Source organism: Stomoxys calcitrans, chromosome 3, assembly GCF_963082655.1.
Source record: "Stomoxys calcitrans chromosome 3, idStoCalc2.1, whole genome shotgun sequence".
Lineage (NCBI taxonomy): Eukaryota > Metazoa > Arthropoda > Insecta > Diptera > Muscidae > Stomoxys > Stomoxys calcitrans.
The window spans coordinates 14,056,199-14,076,671 of NC_081554.1; the positions used below are offsets into that span (position 1 = coordinate 14,056,199).

General features: G+C 34.9%; 2 protein-coding genes across 2 annotated transcripts in view; both read left to right on the top strand.

Annotated features, from left to right (window-relative positions):
* LOC106084032 (WW domain-binding protein 4) overlaps positions 1–17,677 on the top strand; it is a 61,058-nt gene extending 43,381 nt beyond the window's left edge. The window contains exon 5 of the mRNA XM_013247453.2: positions 17,595–17,677. The gene's annotated coding sequence lies outside the window, so the exon portion shown is untranslated. The remainder of the gene's footprint in view (positions 1–17,594) is intronic.
* Positions 17,678–17,927: 250 nt separating this feature from the next.
* On the top strand, positions 17,928–19,718 carry LOC106084031 (calmodulin-lysine N-methyltransferase). Its single transcript, XM_013247452.2, has one exon. The coding sequence runs from the start codon at positions 17,928–17,930 to the stop codon at positions 19,308–19,310; it is 1,383 nt and encodes a 460-aa protein (XP_013102906.2). The 3' UTR covers positions 19,311–19,718.
* The last annotated feature ends 755 nt before the right edge of the window (positions 19,719–20,473 follow it).

Consider the following 20,473-nt stretch of genomic DNA (forward strand, 5'->3'; position numbering starts at 1 on the left):
GAATGGGGAAATAATTTACTGTTGTTGTTGTTGTTCTGATGCGTTTTTTTATTTCTTTGTATTTTTGCTGAATTATTTGGTATTTGGAGGCGATGGCTATTGAAATTGCTTTTCAAATACATGGAGAATTATCATTGCGTTTGCGGTTTCCTACCAAAATCTCTGGCCAAATCGTAAGAAAACAAATTTTGTGAAAATTGGCATTGGTTCTTGACACGCGAACGCAAGATTTTTAATTATTTGTTTCAAACAACCACAAAACAATCACATTCAGACACCGCCACTGCTGATTTGACGATAGATTCAAGAGGAGAACATTGTAAAGCAAAAAATTTTATTTGGAAATGTATTGAAAAAGAAAACAAGATTGAAGTCGTGCAATGGGGACATAGGGATACCGTACATCGTAAACAAGCAAATAGAACAAACAATTTTCTAAGCTTTTTCAATAAGGAGATTTTACTTTAAAAGTTTGGGATTTCTGGAAGATTGAAAAAAAGAAGGGAAAAGAATTTTTTCCTTAAAAAATCTTAATTTTTTAGTTGAAGAGAACCATTAATTGTGAATGATCCCAAAATTACCAATTTTGTCTTAATAATGCCAATGAGGAGATTCTATAAAAATATTTTGGGAATTGCAAAAAAAAAAACGTTGATAGTTTTAGTTAATGTACAAAAACATCATCAACAAATCAATCCCCATTTTTTTTCTTAAATTTCCAATAAGGAGATTTTATAAAAATGTTGGAAATTTATTAAAAATGTGTTGAAATAATCGGTTGGAGGAAAACATTATTTGTGAAAATATCCTATAATTCACAAAAATTTCCTATGAGGATTTCCCAATGAGGAGATTTTTTAAAAGATGTTGGGAATGAAAAACCAAAAAAAAAACATGTCGAGAAAAATTTTAATTGTAAACTCACATTTTTCTAAAAAAAATTGAAAATTTAAAAAAAAAATCGATCAAAGGTGGAAACCTATTAGTTTTGGCCTAACCCTGTAATTCAGAGAACATGTTGCCTTGGCATAGGCGGAGCGATGTGAACCACGTTCACTAGGACATTGGAGACTATTCTAGATATCCGACCCATTGACATACAGATTAAGTGTGAGGCAGCCACTGCGGCTATGAAACTTAAGGCGATGTGAGAATGGATTGAGGATGGGAGCAGCTCATACCATTACGGTATAATCGAGACGATATAAAACCTGGAAGGAGGACACTTGAGGTCGAGTGCGAGGCACTGCTGCCAGCGGCACAGTCTTAGATTGACGAAAACCTAGTATTGCCATCTAGAAGATCATGTTGCATGGATGGATCAAAGCTATAGGACAGAGTTGGCCTGGGGGTTTGCATTGAGAACACAGGAACTGAGATCTGTTTTAGACTGACCATAATAGGTCGTGCAGGCAGAGGTCCGGGCGATCACGTCATGCGTGAGGTGGTGTGACGCTAACGTGAGGACGTCGAGTGTGAACATTACCATAGGTATGGTTAAATTGCCATAAGGGCAATAACAACCAGGACGGTAAGGTTACGAACAGTCTTGCAATGTAAGAAGGAAATTAACGCCTTCTCTGAGGATGGCAAAATCCGCATCGTTTGGGTGTGCGTTTTAGGTAAGTGGGAATGAAAGGCCAGACGATTTGGCGGTGAAGGCCAGTGGACTGCCGTCAATAATCTTGGTAAACCCGAAGACTTTCGGTTCAACGCAGGCCGAGTTAAGGGCGTGGTCGGCGAACGCGCATGCTTCCCTGTGGAACAGCGAAACGGTCGGCAAGACGGCGAAAATCCTATGGGGGGATCCAGATCGTAAGAAGACGAGTTTAGCTTAGGTGGGGACACAATACCAGACATGAACCAACTTAGGGGAGTGGCGTGGAAAACAACTTAGATTTTCTTATTCGAGGTTACTTCTTTTATACCCACCACCGAAGGATGCGGGTATATTTCTTTGTCATTCCGTTTGCAACACATCGATATATCGATTTCTGACTATAAAGTATTTATATTCTTGATCAGCGTAAAAATCTAAGACGATCTAGCCGTGCCCATCCGTCTGTCTGTTGAAATCACGCTACAGTCTTTAAAAATAGAGATATTGAGCTGAAACTTTGCACAGATACTTTTATTGTCCTTAAGCTGGTTAAGTTCTAAGATGGTCTATATCGGACTATATCTTGATTTAGCCATCATATAGACCGATCCACCGATTTGGGATCTTAAGCCTATAAAAGCCACATTTATTATCCGATTCTGAAATTTGGGACAGTTAGTTGTGTTAGGCCCCTCGACATCTTCAATTTGGTCCGGATATGTCCAGATTTGAATATAGCTGCCATATAGACCGATCTCTCGATTCAAGGTTTTGGGGCCATAAAAGACGCATTTATTGTCCGATTTCTCCGAAATTTAGGACAGTGAGTTGTGTTAGGCTCTTCGACATTTTTCTGCAACTTGGCCCAAATCGGTCCAGATTTGAATATAGCTGCCATATAGTCCGATATCTCGATTCCCAAACTTTTTCTAAAGAATCCCGATAAGGAGATTTTATAAAAATTTTTGGGAATTTATGAAAACTAAAAAAAAAAAGATTATATGGAAAAATGTGTGCTAAGGAGAGAGGAGAGGACTTATTGAGCTCTGTTTCAAAACAAAAGCGTGTTCTACACCGTACTCAATATTCAATGGGTATGTAGGGCACCATTTATCAATTTAACGAAGGTGTTGATGGAAATGGTTGGAGGCCACCGTAGCGCAGAGTTTAGCATGTCCGCCTATGACGCTGAACACCTGGATTCGAATCCTAGCGTGAACATCAGAAAAATTTTCAGCGGTGGTTATACCCTCCTAATGCTGGCGACATTTGTGAGGAATTATGCCGTTTGAAAAAATGGTATGTCGCACTGCGGCACGCCGTTTGGACTCGGCTACAAAAAGGAGGCCCCTTATAATTGAGCTTAAACCTGAATCGGACAGCACTCATTGATATGTGAGAAGTTTGCCCCTGTTCCTTAATGGAATGTTCATGGGCAAATTTGCATTTGTTGATGAAGATACATGGCGTATCAGAAATCGCGATCCACGATGGCATTCAAAGTGTTTTGAATAATAACACACACTTGCCCAACTTTTATAAGTTCTTTCCTATGCTATTCTTTGAATAAAAAGAATTGAGTATGATCTCTAGCTAGAATATGTTCGAAAAATCACGGAAAGGGAAAAAATAATAGTAAACTTATTTGGGATAAGTTTACCAAAAGTCTACCAAAATTCTCATAAAAACCCCAATGAGGAGGTTTTGTGAAAAGTTTTGAAAATCTAAGAAAAACTGAAAACCCTGTATCAAAAGGAGAAAAACATTTATTTAAGTTTTTTTCTTAAATAATACCAATATGGAAATTTGATAAACTTTTTTGAAAATTTTTGAAAAATTTTAAAAATCGATCAAAGGTGGAGTACCATTAATTATGGATTAATCCTGCGATTTTGCTCCCAAATCCCCATAAGGAAATTTTATCAAAAGCTTGGGAATTTATGGAAACGAATAAATATTATCGGTTGGAAGAAAACATTATTTTTTGAAAATATTCCACAATTCCAAAAAATTTTCAAAAAATTTCAATGCGGAGGTTTTGTGAAAAATTTTAGAAATGAAAGAAAAACTGAGAATTTCAAATCAATGGTTTGTGTTATAGTTACCACGCTAGTGATGTAGGGTATAGCCATTACCACAAAACCATTCCACATGCTTTAGGTTGGTAAATTATAAAGGAGACATGTCGTACTTATCAATGAATGATCCAAAAGAAAAAAAAAAAAAAAAAAACAAAAATCATGACTAGACAAAATGTATAAAACCACCAAAGCAAAATTCTTTCAATGATTTCCCACATACCAATTCCCAGCAAAAAAATAAGAAAATTAATAGAAATCCAAGTGTTTGTTAAATGGTTGGGAATCTAGCGGCTAAATTGTTGTTTATATTCATTTTGCTGTCCGTCCGCCGATTTGTGATGGGAGGAATTTATGGGCGCGCAAAAAGTGATAAAAAAATATATTAAGCAGGGATTTTGTTTATATTGTCATTGTCGTTGTCCGCGTCAAGTTCCATTTCCACTTCCTTCACATCGTCGTGGCATTCGGTGTCTATATTCTTCAGGTCGCAATATTTGTACTATTTGCTTATGGTTTGCTTGGTTCTTATTAGAAATTTATTAGTTTTCATAAGATTTAATTCCATTTTATCTAAACACAAGCATACAGCAGCAGCCACCGGGAAGGCATTTCAAAAGCACACTTCTTTCACTTCTCTGTCAGATTGTCCCTCTATGCATATATTTTTATGGGTTTTAGTCGTTGAGATTCTAAAGAAATACTGAAGTGTTTTATGATTCATTATCTCTGGCATAAAAACATGGGTAAAGAGCTCCATGGTGTTAGGAGCCTAGTATAGCATCCCAATGATTGTAAAAATGTTTAGCAAATATCAAAGACATTGGCAATGGATTTCAAGATAAAGGTAAAGGGGGGAAAGATATCAATTTTGTGTGTTTAATTGAACAGTGTTTAGGGGAACTATAATAAAAAAAGAAGTGCAAATGAAGTGTAGATGAATATTTTAAAAAGTTTATTAAATTGTAGAAAAATTTAACTATTAGAAAATTAGAGAATTTCTAAATTTTTTTGTTGAGTTATTCCGCAATTTCTCAAAAGACGTGAAAGTTCCAATTAGGAGACTTGATTGAAAACTTTGAAAATTTAAATACTGAAAAAAGTATTTAAATGGTAGAAAATGTTATTGGGTAACTAATCCCACAATTCCCAAAAATGTTCCAAAAATTCCAATGAGGAGATTTTATGAAAAATTTTAGGAATTTAACCAAATCTTAACCTTTGTTAATAGGATTTGGGAGGAGGTATTAGATGTGACGATATGTTCAGAAAATCTGATCGATGAGGTTCAGGATTGGAGGCTCTCGATGGAACACTCTCTCTGACCATCGCTACATTCGGTTTAGAATAGCACGGCAAGTGCCAAATCCGATAAGCTTCCGGAATAAGTTGAAAACCAACTGTACAAAATTCAGAAGGCTACTCAGAAGAAGACTTGGGCAAGATAATTTAGATTGTCCTAGCATAGAAGACATTGACGAAAATGTCAACAGGAGTACGACTGCACTGGTGGAGTCCTTCGAAGATAGTTGTCCTCTTCAGAAAAGGAAATCAGCCCAAGAAAAACTCTGGAAGACCGGAGCAGAGCACTTCGTACAAAAGCGGAAGTTTACTGGGATGTGTATTACACACGGCTCAAGGAATACAATAAGATTACCAGAGTTGCAAAACGTGCCTCCTGCGAGCTTTTCTGCGAACTGGTCGGTAGCGTTAATGACGCCGCCAAGATAAAAATGTTTCTCTCAAAAACTCATGTCCAAACTAAAACTTTAGTAGACGACATGGGAGTGAGAGCAGAGGACAAGGACAAGGCTATTGATGAAAACCCATTTTCCACAACATACCAATGGACTCACGGATACGCCGGAATCTTGGAATAATGACGTTGATCGAAGGTTTATAATAATGGAATATATGGTGAAAAAATCCTTGAGGAGCTTTAAACCATTTAAGTCACCCGAACCTGATGCAATATTCCCGGCGTAACTACAGAAAGAGGCAGACTATCAGGTGCCTCGTCTAGCCAAGGAATTGCATATACTCCGAACGCCTGACTGGAGGCAAGGTTGGTGTTTATACCCAAGCCCGGCAAGGCAAGTTATGCGACACCAAAGGCCTACAGACCCATAGGCCTTACGTCCCCTCTACTTAAAACCATGGAACGTATTGTGGACACCATGATGAGTATGACATCCAGCGAACTGCTCAAATACAAACAGCATGCGTATGTCAAGGGAAGGTCGGTAGAGACTGCCCTGCACGAGGTTGTGCATAAAATAGAAGAATCCTTCGATGCCAAATCGTACATCCTGGCGGTATGCATTGACATCGAAGGGGTTTTTAACAATGTGTGGAGCGACACACTGATCCAATCCTTAGACCAGTACCGGGTGGACCCGGTCCTTAGTGTGTCCCATGGCATAAATATAAGGGAGAAAGTGGCACAGGGCACGCCACAGGGGGGCATTTTATCGCCACTCCTATGGGTGACCGCCATAAATGACCTATTACGGATGCATACTGGGGAGGGTTTTGAACCCGTCTGCTACGCAGAGGATGTGACAATACTTCTAAGGGGTAAGGATCCGAACGAGCTATGCAGAAAGGCCGAAAGGGTCTTGCATATGGCATATGACAGGGCTAGACCTAGAGGTCTCAATGTTAACCCAGAGAAGACTGAAATATGCCTATTCACGAGGAAGACGATTTTGAGAACTGGAGACTATTCTAGATATCCGACCCATTGACATATAGATGAAGTGTGAGGCAGCCACTGCGGCTATGAGACTTAAGGCGATCGCGGCATGGTCGAGGCGACGATAGAAAATCTGGAAGGAAGGGAAGAGGTTTCCGATCGTATACCTGAGACCACACTTGAGGTGGAGTGCGAGGCACTGCTGCCGGTGGCACACTCTTGGATTGACGGAACCCTAGCATTGCCGTCTGGAAAATCGAGTGTGAACATCTTAACGGAGAGTAAAATCGTGAACTGGTGTGGTACTAAAGCAAAGACGTCGAATGTGAACATCTTTACGGACAGTAAAATGGCCATATGTTAGGTTAGGTAAAAGTGGCAGTCCTTTACAGACTCACTTAGACAATTTTAAGACCATTGTGATACCACAGTAGCGATAGACCAAGGCTTTTCGCGGGAATCGAACCCACGACTCCTGCACTGGTAGTCCAAGCACGCTACCAACTCGGCTACCGGGGCGCCCAAAGGGCACTAACAACCAGGAGGATAAGGTCACGAACAGTCTTGCAGTGTAAGAAGGAGAATAAAGCCTTCTCTGAGGATGGCACAATCAATATCGTTTGGGTGCCGGGCCATAACGGAGTAAGGAGGAATGAAATGACAGACGATTTGGCAGTGAAGGCCAGAGAGCTGCCGTCGATGAACTTAGTTAACCCGAAGCCTTTCTGGTCGACGCAGTCGCGGTAGAACGGCGAAAATCTTATGGGGTGATCCAGATCGTGAGAGGAGGACACTGTTACTGAAAGAAAGTAAGAAGGAGGTCAGTATAGCTTTGGTGTTATAACGGATCACATAGGACTACGTGCTCACTTATGATGATAAGACGCTGGAGCATTTCCTATGTCATTGCCCGGCTTTCGCGGCTAAAAGACATTTGTGCTTAGGTGGGGACACAATACCAAACAAGAACCAACTTAAGGTAGTGGTATGGAAAACAATTAAGGATTTTGTGAATAGCACGGAATTCGTAACTTAAAATCTTTTTTTTAGAGGTTACTTTTTAGTTTTTAGAGCGCTCAACAAGCAGATTTCTGGCTACGGTGTATGCCCATAGTGGCATGGGGCGGATTAATATCTGTACCCTCTTTTCAACCTAACCTAACAGAAAAACCAATATCCTTTAACCTATCTCATAATTCCTAAAAAACCCTGGAAACACCACAGATGATATTTTATAAAACATTTCGGGAAAATAGTTTCTTTAACAAATCTTATAATTTCCAAAATTTTCCCTAAAATACCAGGAGAATATTTTTAATATATTTTGAAAAAATATATTTGAAAAAAAAAATATTATTTATTATTGACTTATCCGCAAACCCTAAAAAAACACTGCAAGTCCCAATGAGGGGATATTGTAAAAAAATCTGAATCGAAGAAAATTTGAAAGAAGTTTTCAAATGGAAATCTGATTTTTTTTTTTTTTGGAAAAACATATAACTCCTGTGAGCATATAATATAAAATATTTTGGGAATTAAAGGCAAACTGATAATAATTGATCAAATATCACCAAATATTAATTTTGATAACTTCTAATAAAAAAAATGTTTAATGAATAAGGAGTTAAAAATATTTTTCATACATTTTTTTTTAATTGCTTTTGAAAATTTTAGGCTGATTCCAAATTTTTCTTCAGCGATTTATATTTTATGCTGCTTTCGTTACACTGTGCCTTTTTTATCACTAATAAACATTTTTTTATGTTTATTTTTTCGTTTCATTTTTACACTTGATTTTTTTCTTCATCTACGTAACTCGCAGTTGATACACGTCAGAGCAGCATCGCAGATAATTATTCTACTTTTTTTGTCCAGATTTTTATTTAACGACAAACAAAAAGATTAGCAAAGTTGGCATTAGTTCAGTGATGGCAAGCAAAATCCATTTGCTTAAATATTTTATGGCAATTATACACAATGATTAGAAATTCAAACTATTAGGATGGTGTTTCTGCTCTAATGGGATGATGATAGAAATGTTTTTCAAATGTTGTGATTTCAACAGCATTCTTAATTAGAAAAAAGTGCTAATTGTAAATAAATCGCACAATTCCTAATTTTTTTTTTTCAAAATCCCAATAAGGAGATTTTACGAAAAAATTTTAGAAATTTTAGCAATATGAAAAAAAATTTTCATAACGTAAATTGTAAAGAAATCCTATAATTCTTAAATTTTACTTAAAAATCCCAATTAGACTTAACGAAACAATTTTAGATATTTTTGAAATATGAAACATCAATCACCATCGGTGGAAAACAAAAAATGTAATATAAAGCTCAAAATCACAAAATTCGAAATTTTTGACTAAAAAAAATTTGGTATCGAATTTTTTTTCAGTAAACAATTTGGTACCGAAATTTTTTATATAGCAAATTTGGCAGCGAAATTTTTTCTATTAAAACTTTGGTAGCGAAATTTTTTCTATAAAAATTTTGGTATAAAAATTTTTTCTATAAAAATTTTGGTATAAAAATTTTTTCTATAAAAACTTTGGTATCGAAATTTTTTCTATAAAAAATTTGATCGCAAATTTTTTTTTATAAAAAAATTTGGTCACAAAACTTTTTCTATAAAAAATTTGGTACCGATATTTTGTGTATAAAAAAATTGGTAGCGAAATTTTTTCTATAAGAAATTTGGCAGCGAAATTTTTTTTAGTAGCTTAATTTTTTCTATAAGAAATTTTGCAGCCAATTTTTTTCTTTAAAAATTTGGTCGCGAAATTTTTTCTATAAAATGTTTGGTCGCGAAATTTGTTTTATAAAAAATTTGGTCGCGGAAATTTTTCTTTAAAAACTTTGGTCGCGGAAATTTTTCTTTAAAAACTTTGGTTGCGAAATTTTTTCTATAAAAAATTTGGTCACCAAATTTTTCCTATAAAAAAATGGTAGCGATATTCTTTTATAAAAAATATTTTATAGAAAAAAATTAATAGCGAAATTTTTTCTTCATCAAACAGGCACCGAAATTTTTCTTTTAAAAATTTGAAAAAATTTTTATAAAAATTTGGTGCTGAAAATCTTGAAAAATGAAGCACCACTCATCATCAGTTATTTGGTGGAAACATTAAATGTGAAATAAAGCACGAAATCACTAAGTTTGAAATTTTTTTCTATAAACAATTTGGTAGCGAAATTTTTCTATAAACAATTTGGTAGCGAAATTTTTTCTATAAAAAATTTGATTGCGAAATTTTTTCTTTAAAAACTATGGTTGCTACATTTTTTCTGTTAAAAATTTGGTCACAAAATTTTTCCTATAAAAAATATGGTAGCGAAATTTTTTTATAAAAAATTTTATAGAAAAAATTTGGTTGCGAAATTTTTTCTGTAATAATCTGTAATTTCACTTCAATAAATTTATAAGTGAAATTTTTTCTATGAATATGGTACTGAAATTTTTTCTATACAGAATTTAGTAGAGGATTTTTTTTCAAAAAAAATTTGGTAGCGAATTTAAAAAAAATAATTGGTAGCGACATTTTATCTATAAGAAATTTGGCAGCAAAATTTTTTCTACAGAAAATTTGGTAGCGAAATTTTTTCAATAAAAAATTTAGTAGGGAATTTTTTTCTATAAAGAATATGGTACCGAAATTTTGTCTATTAAAAATTTTACGATGAAATTTCTTTTACAAAAAGTTGGCACCGAAATATTTTTTATAAAAAAATTGGTAGCGACAGTGAAATTTTTTCTATAAAAAATTTGGTAGGGAAATTTTTCTCAATAACAATTTGGCAACGATTTTTTCTTTAAAGATATGGCACCGAAATTTTGTCTATAAAAAAATTTTTTTGTTAAAAAATTTGGTAGCAAACGTTTTTTCTATGAAAATTGGTTATTGGAATTTTTTCTGTAAAAAATTTGATAGCGAAACTTTTTCTATAAAAAATTTGGTACTGAAATATTTTCCATAAAATATTTGGTAACGAAATTTTTTCTTCAAAAAATAGCGATTTTTTTTTCTATGAAAATATTAATACCGAAATTTTTTCTATAAAAAATTTTGAACCAAAATTTTTTCTATAAAAAAATTGATACCGAAATTTTCTTATAAAAATTTTGGTAGCTACATTTTTTTTTATAAAAAATTTGGTACGGAAATTTTTTCTATAAAAAATTTGGTATCGAAATTGTTCCTATAAAAAATTTGGTACCGAAATTTTTTCTTGGTAGCAAAATTTTTTCGTTAAAAAATTTGGTAGCGAAATTTTTTCTATAAAAAAATTGGTACAGTAATTTTTTTTGCTAGCGAAATTTTTTTTTATAAAAAACTTTGTAGCGAGATTTTTTCTATATAAATTGGGTAGCGAAAATGTTTCTATAAAAAATTTGGTAACGAATTTTTTTATAGAAAAAATTTTGCTACCTAATTTTTTATTTAAAAAATTTCGTTACCAAATTTTTTATTTCGTTACCAAATTTTTTATAGAAACATTTTCGCTACTCAAAAAAATTTTAGCAAAATTTTTTCTTTAAGAAATTGGGTACCGAAATTTGTAATAAAATTTGTTCTGACACTCTCCCTATCATTCTAACACAGACGTTTATCTACACAGTCGACATGGCCCAATTTTTGCCCTCTTTGTAGAAAATAAAAAAATTAAAGTTATCTCCATAGGAATCAAATGGAATTATTTAAATTAAATCGATGTGTAAAATGTCTAAAGAATTACACAATAAAAGTTGTTGGAAATTGAAGCGTGGGACTTTTCGGCTTGTACTACGAGTATCAAATAATTGTGTGAAATTTATCACATTTTTCTTGGAATCATTTCAAGGGAATATTGAATCAATGAATTATTTAAAGAAAGGGAGCCTGCTTTGTTATTGAGTTTAAAATTGTTGTACAATATTAATATGGGAATTTTGTCATGTGTTGGCGTTTGTTCTTGTGTGAGTGTGTTTTTGTCAATGTACATCGTAGGTGGCATGAAGCGTGTATAGCGTCACTTTTTTAAACGACATACAAAAATACAATTTAATAATATATTTTGCCTACTTCATTCATGTTGACATTTACATTTTCAATACATGTCCCTTTTTTATAGCTCAACCTTTTATAATTTTTTATTATAATGGTAAATGGTTTGTAAATATTAATTTCAATTAAAGTCCATAAAAGAATACATCTTGCCATAGTCATATTTTAATAAATACTGTTGAGTCATAATGTTGTGCAAAACATAAAAGAAAAAGCTGTCATTTTCTGAAAATGCAAATTTATTTTTAAGCACAAACCATGAACAAAAATTAACGTCGCATTCACCATTGATGCAAGTTGACGAATGCATCACCAGAGATTACGAAAAAATTCATTTCCTTTCTACACCAAACGAAATGTCATTAAACTTATATGAATGATAAAAGTCTTGCATTAAAAATAATTTTTGTTTGCACAAATGCTTATATTGAGGCATGTTTTATGAGTGAATGCATATAATAAAACTTTGTATGGAGCTTAATCCAGTTCAACTTATCTGCACAAAATAAGTCGACATTGAATTTCAGACAACAACACAACAAGTGTTCGCTTAATTTGCCATAGCAATGCATATGCTTTTGATGAGATTATTAACATAAAGTGAACTAATGAAAATGTTCACTTAAATAAATTGTACTGATATGCATATAGGTCATCACAGATCAAAAACAAACTTTCCCTTGATCATTCCATTTTAGAACATCAGGAATACCTGTCTCTCATATCAATAAGTGCTGTCCGATACAAGTTTAGGTTCCTTGTTATTGGCGAGGTGACGTAGGAGTAAGGTAATTGTTAGCAATTTGGAGAATTACAAAATATTGGAAGTTTTAGAAAAGTTCAATTGAATACAATATTTTGTTGAATTATCCCTTAATTCCCAAAAAAAAACAGAAAATCCACAAGCTGAGATTATATGAAAAATTTTGAAAATTGTGGAAAATTTAAAAAAAGCTTTTATGTGGATCCTGGGGGACACCGTAGCGCAGAGATAAGCAAGTCTGCCTATAACGCTGAAAGCCTGGGTTCGAATCCTGACGAGACCTCAAAAAAATTTTTCAGCGGTAATTTTCCCCCACATTTGCGAGGTACTACGCCATGTAAAACTTCGCCCCAAAGAGGTGTCGCACTGGGGCACGCCGTTCGGACTCGGATATAAAAAGGAGGCCCCTTAACATTGAGCTTAAACTTGAATCGGATTGCACTCATTGATATGTGAGAAGTTTGCTCCTGTTCCTTAGTGGAATGCTCATGGGCAAAATTTGCAATTGGCAACTATGTGGATCCCATAGGCTAGGTTAAGTGGGTTGCCCACCAAAGGTTAGTTCACTCGGAGGCCAGTCTGGCTCATTGTGGTACCCTAGAAAGAAAGGAAAGAGAAAGAAGATGTGAGACCTCGGGCTAGAGGTTATACACGAATAAAAGAACAAGTAAAAAGGCGTTAAGTTCGGCCGGGCCGAACTTTGGATACCCACCACCTCGGGTATATATGTAAACCACCTTTCATAAATATTCAGTGAAAATTTCATACCTTATACTCATATAAATTTCATACCTCATACCGATCTGAACTATATACGACACGGATGTCGAAAAGCCGAACATAAGTCACTGTGTCAAATTTCAGTGAAATGGGATTGCCTTTTATGGGGCCAAGACTTTAAATCGAGATATCGGTCTACATGGCAGCTATATCCAATATCTGGACCGATTTGGGCCAAGTTGCATTAACATGTCGAAGAGCCTAACATTAAGCACTGTCCCAAATTTCGGCAAAATCGGACAAAAAATGCCTCTTTTATGGGCCCTAAACCTTAAATCCAGAGATCGGTCTATATGGCAGCTATATTCAAATCTGGACTGATCTGGGCAAAATTGAAGAAGGACGTCGAAGAGCCTAACCAAACTCACTGTCTCAAATTTCAGCGACATCGGACAATAAATGCGTCTTTTATGGCCCCAAAACCTGAAACCTAGATATCGGTCTATATGGCAGCTATATCCAAATCTGGACCGATCTGTGCGATATTGCAGAAGTATGTCAAGGGGCTTAACTTAACTCACCGTTCCAAATTTCGGGGACATCGGGCAATAAATGAGCATTTTATGGGCCCAAAACCATAAATCAAGAAATCGGTCTATATGACAGCTATATCCAAATTTGAACCGATCTGGACCAAATTGAAGAAATATGTCAAAGTGCCTAACACATCTCACTGTCCCAAATTTCAGCAAAATCGGATAATGAATGTGGCTATTATGGGCCTTACACCATAAATCGGAGGATCGATCTATATGGCAGCTATATCCAAATCTGGACCGATCTGAGCCAAATTAACGAAGGATGTCGATGGGCCTTACACAATTCACTGCCCCGAATTTCATCAAAATCGGATAATAAATGTGGCTTTTGTGGGCCTAAGACCCTAAACTGGAGGATCGGTCTATATGGCAGCTATACCCAAATCTGAACCGATCTGGACCAAATTAAAGAAACATGTCAAGGGGCCTAAGGCAACTCACTGCCCCAAATTTCAGCGAAATCGGACCATAAATGTGGCTTTTATGGGCCTTAGACCCTAAATCGGAGGATCGGTCTATATGGCAGCTATATCCAAATCTGGACCGATCTGAGCCAAATTGACAAAGGATGTCGAAGGGCCTAACACAACTCACTGTACCAAATTTCAGCGAAATCGGACCATAAATGTGGCTTTTATGGGCCTTAGACCCTAAATCGGAGGATCGGTCTATATGGCAGCTATATCCAAATCTGAACCGATCTGAGCCAAATTGACAAAGGATGTCGAAGGGCCTAACACAACTCACTGTCCCAAATTTCAACAAAATCGGATAATAAATGTGGCTTTTATGGGCCTAAGACCCTAAATCGGCGGATCGGTCTATATGGGGGCTATATCAAGATATAGTCCGATATAGCCCATCTTCGAACTTAACCTGCTTATGGACAAAAAAAGAATCTGTGCAAAATTTCAGCTCAATATCTCTATTTTTAAAGACTGTAGCGTGATTTCAACAGACAGACGGACAGACGGACGGACATGGCTAGATCGTCTTAGATTTTTACGCTGATCAAGAATATATATACTTTATAGGGTCGGAAATGGATATTTCGATGTGTTGCAAACGGAATGACAAAATGAATATACCCCCATCCTTCGGTGGTGGGTATAAAAACAGTAGGAATGGGGACCCCGAGCAGGGGAAGGTGAAGAAACGGATCTCGTCGGAACCATCTTGCTAGAGGTACGTTCGCAAGTTCATGAACACAGCAAGTGCTCAATAGTCTACTCTTCATCCTCATCGAGGCAATTTCTACAGATACCATTATGGGGTATTCCCATGCGTGCCGCCATGTAGCCTATGGCACAGTACCACGTAACCTGCAGTACCCACCTCTTATCGATCGCCAGCAGCTTCGTTCTCCTCCACCCTGGAAATACCCGAGATATGGCAAATGACATGCTGACCCTGTTCTCAAGCTGGGAAAGTCTGCAGACCAAGGAGAGTCATACAGGCTGATCACTATCTTTCTCGCTCTCTCTCTCTCTCTATTATCCCTGTTTTTAGCGGACAGCGAGTGCCAAGCAGTAATCCCTGCATACCAGAAGTATTCAGATCGGAAACTTTTGGTGAGGTAATAAGGTGGCCATCATAGCGCAGAGATTAGCATGTCCACCTATGAACGTCTGGATTCAAATCCTGGCAAGAACATCAGGAAATATTTTCCACTGCGGTTTTCCCCTTCTAATGCTAGCGACATTTGTGGGGTACTCTATCATTTGCAGCATGCCGTTCGGACTCGGCTATAAAAAGGAGGCCCCTTATCATTGAGCTTATACTTGAATCGGACTGCACTCATTGATATGTGAGAAGTTTGCCCCTGTTCCTTAGTAGAATGTTCATGGGCAAAGTATTTGCAAAAAAAAAAAAAAAATAAAGCAAGCCAAACCTTCTAATGAAATCTTAATGTTGATGCTCAAGCATCTAGAAAACGCAGATTTAGTTGAAACCCAAAATCTTCATTCTGGTTGAGTACTCCCGGGAAGCACTCAATTTCTCGGTCTCGACCCTGGTAATACCCGAGATATGGAAAGTGGGTAGGTTGATCCTATTGTCAAGCAGAAAAAGTCTGCAGAGCAAGGAGAGTCATCGATTGTAGATCTCTCTCTATTCAAATAAAGTTCGATGGACCATACTCGTCATATATATCGGTTTCCGAACTTAAGGTCTTAAAGCTGCATTTATAACTCGAAATTTGGCATCGTGAGTTATATTGGACCCCTCTACATCCTTACCGAGAATGGTCTAAATCGGACTATATTTAGACAAAGCTGCTATATATACTGATCTCCCGGTTTTAGTTCTTGGGATCATAAAAGGCATATTTGCGAAAGCTGGTAATAAGCTTTCGCAAAAATTTGTCATTGTGAGCTGTGTTAGGCCCTTCTCCGACGTATGTGCTGAGTAGGGTTCAGCTCGGATCATATTTGTATATAGCCACCATATAGACCGATTTCTCGATTGAAAGTCTTTTACTCATAAATGACGTATGAATTGGCCGATTATGCTGTATAAGCCCCTAAACATCCTTCCCGAATATGGATATTGCTGCCAACAGTGAATTGTGTTGGACCCATTTACGTCCGTTCCGAGTTTGGTCCAGATCGGATCATATTTTGACTAAATGTGGGTGTCTAGACCCGGCCTTACATAAAGCCTTTTTCCTTCTTTTTCCATACAGAAATCATTTATGATTTCCAAAAAAAGAAAACATTATTCACGATTAATTAACGAAAAATGTCTTTTAAAATTAATCTTACGAATTGACATCAAATTAAATTTTACGGCATTGCAAATTCTTCAAATGAATGCCAAATGCCCTCAAAAACCTCAGCGGCAGAGCAACAACAATAACAAGAACAGCAAGCATTTGTAACAAAGCACAGCAGTGTAGCAATTATACAACAACAAGAACAACATCATTATCATCATCATTGTGACAGTCGTCAAGTCAGGCAACAACTGCAATTGCCACATTACATTGGCAACTGAAATTGTGTGGCAGCAAAGGCAACTGAAAATAATGATGCAAGGCAAACCAAACTAAGAAGAGGCATGCAACGATAGAGCTATAGACAAATAGATGGACGGACGAACATGACGTAAATGTCATATTTGGCCCAAAGACAAATTTCCTACAGCAGCCTCAACACACACACACATACACAGTGTGTGGCATTTAACAACTAAGATACGTATGAAGCAGACGACGATGATGATGATGATGAAGAAGAGTTATGTTTGGCAACATTTTGTTGCATTGCTACCAACAATAAATCTTTTGATATTTTCTTTATAAAACGAAATATAACAACTTACACATATGAGTGCACATACATAAACTAAAAATATGTATATAATATAAATATATATGGCCATATATGTATGTATGTGTGTTGATGTTTATTTACATATGCAAAATATATTTTAAAATAAATTGCATGCATATAGCATGCAAAATCATCTTTTCCAAATTGCCAAGGAAAACGACAGAGAAGGGACATTAGCTAGGGCCTTAGTGTAGTTGAAGGCTTTCAACTTTTTGAGAAATGAGGCTAAAAACTATAAATAATATAAAATGAAATAAAATACAATAAAATAAAATAAAATAAAATAAAATAAAATAAAATAAAATAAAATAAAATAAAATAAAAAAAATAAAATAAAATAAAATAAAATAAAATAAAATAAAATAAAATAAAATAAAATAAAATAAAATAAAATAAAATGAAATAAAATAAAATAAAATAAAATAAAATAAAATAAAATAAGATAAAATAAAATAAAATAAAATAAAATAAATTAAAATAAATGAAATGAAATGAAATAAAATAAAAAAATAAATTAAAAAAATAAGACAATATTTGTTAAAAAAATAAAAATGAATAAAAAAAATACATTTTAAGAAAAACTTAAAAAAAATTACGTCGGTTGTGCTGTAACTAGACATTTAAACCTTACCGGGGTTATTAAAACTCCTTGCTTTTTTCCATAATTCTAAAATCTTTTTTATACATGTTAAATTTCTTATACTTTTACATCTTTACTAAAATTATGTTTTTTTTATTTTTTTTAAATTTTTTTCTTTGCAGATTTGTACAAAACCAAACCTTTATCAATTATAGCCACCATTCTCAACTAATCTAAGGAACCATACCTACTATTCTCTACTACAACTATAACACAATCAAAAACCAATATGAAAAGATAAGAGAGCGAGCGATAAACTTAAAACTCCCAACAACTCTCATCATACTCAAAACATCATATCAAAAGTTAATAAAAAAAAAAACAAGAAAACGTCATTATACACAAGAAAACCAAACAGCATTGTAGATAAAACCAAAAAGGAAAAAATCAAAAAAAAAAAAAATCTTAACAAATCATAAAACACCAATACAAAAACAAAATAAGCCTCAAATATAATGTCAACGCCGTCAGTACAAAATCCAAGTGCGGTTTGTCAAGCAAATACGGATTTCAACTCAACTCAAAACAAGCAACAAGCACAGCCACAGCCACAGCAACAACTATCGTCCATATCAATAATGTGGGATTATGATATCGATAATACCCTAAATACAATCAAAGAGAATGGTAGCACGAATATTTTTAAGGGCAGTGCAGCAACGCCTACGCCTTCACCCTCACCACCATTAAATTCCTCTATAGAGCGACAGCAGCAGCAGGAATCTAGTAAAATGGGAGTTGCAAAGGCAACCCCCCATGCCTCAGCCATTATGGATACCAACTCTAGTCCTGAAAAATTACAACCGCTTAGCGTTAAATGTGATGACATCAAAGCCATATTACCTCTAACGCCACCAGCCACCCCTGTCACCCAGAACACTGCCCGCAAACGATGGAAGATATTGGCCAAGGTATTACGCAAAGACTCCGAGGAGACGGTCTCCTCCTCCGGGGAGGAATGTACGCCTGAACAAAATACCGCCTCAGTGAGGCGTTTCAAGTCATTTGATCTATTGCGTCAGGATAGCTTTGAGGATCATGGCACCCTGAATTATTTGGGCAAAGCCGAGAATTGGTACAAATACAAAGTGATATTGGATGGCAGCACAAATGGGCAGCAGGAGTATACAGTGAATATCCATCATATGGAGCGGCATTTGACAGCCTCTGATTTGATGGGCTTCAATAATACCGGCAACATATGTGTTTGGCCTTCGGAAGAGGCCCTAACCGCTTTCGTTCTCTCCGATTTGGCTTCATACAATGGCAAATGGATTTTGGAGTTGGGAGGTGGCTTCACCTGTTTATCGGGCCTGATGCTATCGAAATATGCCAAACCCTATGCGGTACACTTGACCGATGGCAATGAGGTGTCGGTGGAGAATGTCAAGAAGACAGTGTGTCTCAATGAGATGGCCTGCTATACCAAGTGTTCGGTGCTCAAGTGGCAGGACAAGGCGAGTCGTTCCCCTTCTGAGGCTGGAAAATTCGATGTTATCCTGTCGGCCGACTGTCTTTTCTTTGATGAGGCCCGCTCATCTCTGGTCGATACCATATGGTATTACCTCTCTCCAAAAGGCGAAGCCCTGGTCATGGCTCCCAGGCGTGGCAAGACCATGTCGTTGTTCATTGATGAGGCTGTGAAACAAGGCTTTCAGGTAGCCTTGACTCAACGCTACAACGAGACCATATGGCGACGTCATCTGGAGCTTATGAATTCCTCATTATATGATGCTGATCTACACTATCCGGTATTGCTGCGTCTGCGTAAACCTTCGACCATGGTGGTGCCCATGGATGTTTGCAAAGAAGAAGAAGAATCCTTAGGAGACATCTAGGTGCTTAAACAAAACACTCCTTCTCCCAGTCCCATTTGTTTGTTGGTAATCCCAAGGTTTATTTGATTGGTAGCAAAACAAAAAACGTATTTTACTTCAACAATTCCATTTTTATTAATTCCACTCTTATTACTTACGATAGTGAATGGGGTCACCACATGAGATGTGTGGTGAAAAGCCCATTGACTTGTTGTTTACCTTAGACCAAAATTATTTGCATAGGCAATTTCAGGGGTTCAATGGTGGATATGGTTGGCAAAATGTTTAGGGAATTGAAGAAGAACCTTTAAAAATATTGACTTGAAGTGAAAAAATAAATTTAAAATATTAAATTAACTTCAATTAAAATGAAATGATAGAAATAAAATAATATACAATAAAATAAAATAAAATAAAATAAAATAAAATAAAATAAAATAAAATAAAATAAAATAAAATAAAATAAAATAAAATAAAATAAAATAAAATAAAATAAAATAAAATAAAATAAAATAAAATAAAATAAAATAAAATAAAATAAAATAAAATAAAATAAAATAAAATAAAATAAAATAAAATAAAATAAAATAAAATAAAATAAAATAAAATAAAAAAAAATAAAATAAAATAAAATAAAATAAAATAAAATAAAATAAAATAAAATAAAATAAAATAGAAATAAAATAAAATAAAATGATATATGATATAAAAGTCGAAATTAATTATTTGTTGTAAGATCCCATTTTGGTTTTATCTAAGAACTTTATTAACGTGATAACAAGCAGTTCATTTAAGGGGAGAAGTGAAACCCAGAACAAACAATTATACATAAAATATAATAATAATAGAAAATTTTAATAAATAAAAGTATGTGTATATAACATTTAAATACTTTTTTTAAATATTTTTTTTTTATTTCCAAAAAAATATTTCCTTCTAACATCTCATTCAGAAGCCAATTACATTTAAGTTCAAAGAGATTGGTGTTAAACATTTCTATAAATTTTTTTATTTAATTTCCTCTTATTCGTCACTTTTATTTTCTTTTGCCAAACATATCTACCTACAACCTATGGAAAAACATACCAGCTTTAGATTCCTGTTTATTAAGACATTTTATCTCTCGTTTATTTTTATTTGACTTTATTTTTTTTTTATTGAGAATTTATTATTCTTTACCTGGT

Bases quoted from the DNA above. Each gene is read 5' to 3' on its own strand.
- LOC106084031 (XM_013247452.2), top strand. From the start codon at position 17,928: ATGTCAACGCCGTCAGTACAAAATCCAAGTGCGGTTTGTCAAGCAAAT.